Genomic DNA, 5,000 nt, shown 5'->3' with positions numbered 1-5,000 from the left:
CCTGGCCGGTCGCAGGCACTCGAGAAGCATGTGTTGACCGACCCAAAGAATAGAGGCCCCATTCCCGCCCTGATTATGCAGGAAGGAGAATGTAGAAGAACATCTTGGGCTGGGCAGGTGTGGCGAGATCAGATGTGCACACTGAATCGGACTGCTCAAAGACATCTCATGACTCCAGAGGAAAGGAGACCAGAGAGGGCGTGGCCAGAGAGGCCTAGGAAGAGGCTCAGAGAGGTGTCAGATGGGGAAACTGAGTCTTTTTACTGTGTGGTACAAAACCTTCAGAAAAGCGATAGTATATACATGTGCTTTCAGAGTCGGATAACTTTTTTTTCAAGTGCAACAACACAGCCAGGTGTGGTGGTGCACCCTTGTCATCCCAATCCTTGGGAGGCTGAAACAGGAGGATCGCAGATCCGAGGCCAGCCTCAGCTACTTAATGAGGCCCTCTGCAACTTAGTGAGACCCTTTTTCCAAATAAAGAATAAAAATAATAGGGCTAGGGGTATAGATTGGCGGGCTTGGCGGTAGGATGCCCTTGGGTTCAATCACCAGTACTGCAAAACAACAACAACAACAACAAAAAACCCAAATAAATGTAGCAACACCCTGAGCCCACGCTTAGGTCTGGGGTGTGGGGGGAGGCCAGCCTCCGCTGGGGAGGCTCTGCTGGGTAATGGCCGTGTCTGCTTCCTCCGCAGGCATCCGACAGCGGCCTCCCTCCCCTCTCTTCTTCTACGTTGGTCAGAGTCCAGGTGACAGAGCAGAGCCACTTCCGGCCCGTGGCCCTCCCCCTGGAGGTCTTCATCACCATCGGGGAGGACGAGTTTCAGGGGGGCTTGGTGGGCAAGATCCACGCCACAGACGGGGACCCGCGGGACACGCTGGCCTACAGCCTGGCGGCGGCGGCGCCGCTGGGCAGGCTCTTCACCGTGGACGCCACCGACGGCAAGATCATCGCCGCCCGGGGCCTGCCCCGGGGCCACTACACCTTCAACGTCACGGTCAGCGACGGGACGTTCGCCGCCGCCGCGGGCGTGCAGGTGCACGTGTGGCACGCGGGGCCCGCGGCGCTGCGGCAGGCCCTGCGGCTGAGCTTCCTGCGGCTCACGCCCGAGGAGCTGGTGAGCGACCACTGGCGCAGCCTGCAGCGCTTCCTCAGCAACACACTGAAGGTCAAGCCAGCCAGCATCCACCTGGCCAGCCTGCAGCCCGCGGAGGCCGGGCCCGGCGTGGACATGCTCCTGGTCTTCGAGAGCCATTCCGGAACCGTCTACGAACTCCCGGAGCTGGCCTCTATTGTCAAGCGCTCAGCCAAAGAGATGGATCACTCGGTGGGGATTCAGATGAGCTCGGCCGTGCCCGTGGTGTCCTGCCAGGGGCCACGCTGCCAGCGACAGGTCTGCCAAGAGACGGTGCACCTGGACCCCAAAGTCGGGCCCGCGTACAGCACGGCCAGGATCAGCATCCTGACTCCGCGCCACCGGCTGGGGAGGACCTGCTCGTGCAACGGTGAGGGGCCTGCTGGCCGGCTCTGCCCGCCCGAGCACAGGGAGCCCCTGCGGCTCGGCTGAGCGGCTCTGCGTTGCTGCTGTTCGATGGTACTGGGGATTAAGCCCAGGGTGTTCTACCACGACGCCCCATAACGCCAGTAGTGGCGCACGCAATCATCCCAGTACTCGGAGGGACTGGAGAACAGCCATAAAGAGGGCTGGAAGTGTATTTTAGATGTAGAATGCTCTTGGGAAAGAGAGGTACAAAGAGAGAAAGAGGGGAGTGGGAGGAAGAGAGGAAGGAAAGGGGGAAAAAAGAAAGAAGCTAGGCTGAGCTGGCTTCTGGGGAGCGTGGGTTCGCCTGATCCGGGAAGGGCAGCGCTAAGTCTAACAAGCGTTTCCCAGAGGAGGCTCTGCACAGAGCTCTTCCCAAGGGTGTCCATCTAAGTGTGCCCCACGGCCAAACACGCTTGCGCGGTCCAGTTGAGGAAAAGTCCCAGCAGCCTCTGCGCCTGTGCATTGGTAGCTGTGACGTGGTTCTGGGGTAGAAAACGCAGAACTTGACGTTTTGGCTACCCAGCCATTAGCCCCCTTTCTTTTCATTTCATCTGGGAAGTGCTTACCCAAATGAGGACCGTCCTGCTGAGACAGAGGGCTCAAAGCCCCGGGTCCTGGCTTCTGAAATCTCACACACACATACACACACACACACACTCCTCTGCAGTCCCACCTCCCCCTTCCTCGGTGATATCAGCAATGACCTAGAAACAGAGGGATACATTTTTTAATTTCTACACACTTGTCTGATTACACTTTTTCCCTCGCTAGTTCACAGTTCCTGTCCCACAGTCAGGGACCCCAGGCTGTAGTTCTTGTGGGTAGAGCCCTGGCTCCTGTCTAACCCTGGAAAAATAATCCCGACCCCAGCCTACATAAAACCTTCATCCAGAAAGGTGGGCGGTGGCCCTGTTTGCCACCCCAGGGTCGAACAAGCCGGGACTCTTCAAGTGGTGGCGACACGGCTGGTTGCTTTTGCAGAAACGGCCACGAGGTTCAGCGGTCAGAGTTTTGTGCGGTACAGGCCCCCGGATGCTCGGAACTGGCACATCTATTTCTATTTGAAAACACTCCAGCCACAGGCCACGCTCCTGTTCACCAATGAAACAGCGTCGCTGTCCCTGAAGGTAAGGCACTAGCCTCAGAGACGTCCTGAGGGCATCCCAGGCTGGGAGAGGAGGGCGCAAGGATGTCCAAGAAGCCAGTGTCCAGCATGGCTCTGAGGGCTAGTGGGCGAGGGTGTGGGGCTCCTGTCCACGATCACCATAGCCACCCCACCCGGAAGTGTTGTGTGTCCAAGCACAACCAGGGGTGTGGCTTCTTGTTCTGTAGGGTCAGAGAACCCCAACTGGTAGAGGGGGGGAGTCCGCCTCGCCCTGGTGGTGTGGCCACTTTTGTTGACTAATATGTCAGTGTTCCCCAAGGGGTCAGGGCTGGCCAACGGGAGTATCCACGATGACACGCCCAGCGTGAGGTCACATGGAATTGTGCTGAAGAAGGATGAACTTCCTTTAAAAAATCTTTTGGTCCTTCTGACCACATCCTACAGGAAGTCTCAGTCTGCCCAGCTGGAGGCCAGCCTCAGCAACTTAGCAAGACCCCCAAGCAACTTAGCAAGACTCTGTTTCAAAATAAAAAATAAAAAGGGTTGGGGGTGTGGCTCAGAGGTAGAATGCCCCTGGGTTCAACCTCTAGTACCAATATTACTACTACTACTACTACTACTACTACTACTAATAATAATAATAATAATAATAATAATATTTAAAATTCCAGGAAATTTTATGTGAATTATAACTGTCAAGATTTTCAGTATTTTAAAATAGCTATTTTTAAATTCTTTTTAAAATACCAAGAAACCCATTACCTGCTAGCATAAATACCATACATGTATTTATATTTTTGGTGGTGCTAAGGAATGAAACCAGGGGCCTCCTACTTCTGAACTATATCCCCTAGCCCTATTTGTTGTTTGTTTGTTTGCTCGTTTTGTTTTGAAACAGTATCTTGCTAAGTTAGTGCATGCTGTCCTTGAACTTGGGATCCTCCTGTCTCAGCCTCCCATGTACTAGGATTACAGGCATGTGCCAACACACCTGACTAACACCACAGTTTTTATAAGAAAAAATTACATTTTTCAAAGTTTTTTTAAAAAGAGTGGCACTATTTCACATTTTTGAAAGTCCCTCTCTGTCTGGCTTAAGAGAGAAAAGTGGGCTTCTCCTGTCTACCTCTATATTCATCTATGCAATAGTACACATCTGGAAAATTTCACTGTATACTTGTGAGAAAACAAGGGGAAAGGGGGGACAAATAATGTCTTACTATTCTTATGAAAATAGTTTTCCATTGTGGCTCTTCTGGAAAGGTCTCAGTCTGGGCCGAGGCTGCTGAACTGTTGAAGGAGGAAGCGGGAGAGGGAGGGAGGTTTTCTGAATCCCAGAAGGTTCATGTCCATGAATATGGGCCACCAAACAGGCCCATGAAGAATCCAGATTACAGGGTCTTGATTGGTGAGGCATCTCTGGGCCTCAGTTTCTTCATCTGTAAAATTCCAGCGCAAGGATGTGGTGAGGGACGAGGGAGGCTTTGAGGGCTTTGCTCTTCCACAAATGCAATGTCTAAAACAGCCTTGAATATCACCAGACCCTCCCCCGCACCACCCTTTCTATCTACGAAAAGACAAAAAACATGTTTTGAATTCGCAGATGTAGAAGGACTTCTTGGCTTGACTGACGACCTTCCCGGTTTTCTTTACAGCTGGCCAATGGAGTGCCCCAGCTGGAATACCGCTGTCCGGGTGGTTTCTATGGAAAACTTTCCTCCCAGCGCCGCGTGAATGATCAAGAGTTGCACTCCATCCTGGTGGAGGAGACAGATGCTTCAGTCCGCCTGTTGGTCGACAGCACAAACAACACCGCCCTTTTCGTCCCAGAAAACTGCCGGGGGCTGAGGCCTGAAAGACACCTCTTGCTGGGCGGCCTTCTTCTCTCCCTTTCCTCCTCAAATGTCTCCCAGGGCTTCGAAGGCTGCCTGGATGCTGTTGTGGTCAATGGGGAGAGGCTGGAGCTGCTGGCCCATGGCCAGAAGATGGCAGGCTTGGAGACACAGGCCCTCTCCCAGTGCTGCCTGCACGGTGCTGACTGCAGCCAGGACCCGTGCCTCAATGGTGGCCAGTGCTCACCGGCTCCTGGGGCAGGTAGGGCTGGGCACCCCCGAGTTCATCCCAAAGGGCTCCTCCAAGGACTCTGAGATGCCCAATTAGCAATCACATGTCATAGTCGAGTTTACAAAGCAGTGCCTTCACCGCAGGGCAGGGTAGAGAGCCACAAAGAATTCTCTATTACAGCTTAGGGAAGTGCTGGGCTCTGCAGCGCACGGGGAAAGGAACCTACCCAGAGTCACATGGCTTTCAAGTGGGAGAGGCGAGTTCGGAGATCTTGGTGGAGG

General features: G+C 53.9%; 1 protein-coding gene across 1 annotated transcript in view; it reads left to right on the top strand.

The window, feature by feature from the left end:
* Positions 1 to 5,000, top strand: part of FAT2 (FAT atypical cadherin 2) — a gene marked incomplete at both ends in the record, with an annotated part of 64,048 nt that overhangs the window by 48,647 nt on the left and 10,401 nt on the right. The window contains 3 exons of the mRNA XM_080698299.1: positions 702 to 1,512; positions 2,532 to 2,677; positions 4,311 to 4,749. Coding sequence (XP_080554425.1) covers positions 702 to 1,512; positions 2,532 to 2,677; positions 4,311 to 4,749 — 1,396 coding nt within the window. The remainder of the gene's footprint in view (positions 1 to 701; positions 1,513 to 2,531; positions 2,678 to 4,310; positions 4,750 to 5,000) is intronic.

The sequence above is a fragment of the Muscardinus avellanarius genome (genome assembly GCF_963383645.1).
Source record: "Muscardinus avellanarius genome assembly, chromosome: 7".
NCBI lineage: Eukaryota > Metazoa > Chordata > Mammalia > Rodentia > Gliridae > Muscardinus > Muscardinus avellanarius.
The sequence above is the reverse complement of the archived record's forward strand: the minus strand, read 5'-3'. Positions and strand labels throughout refer to the sequence as shown.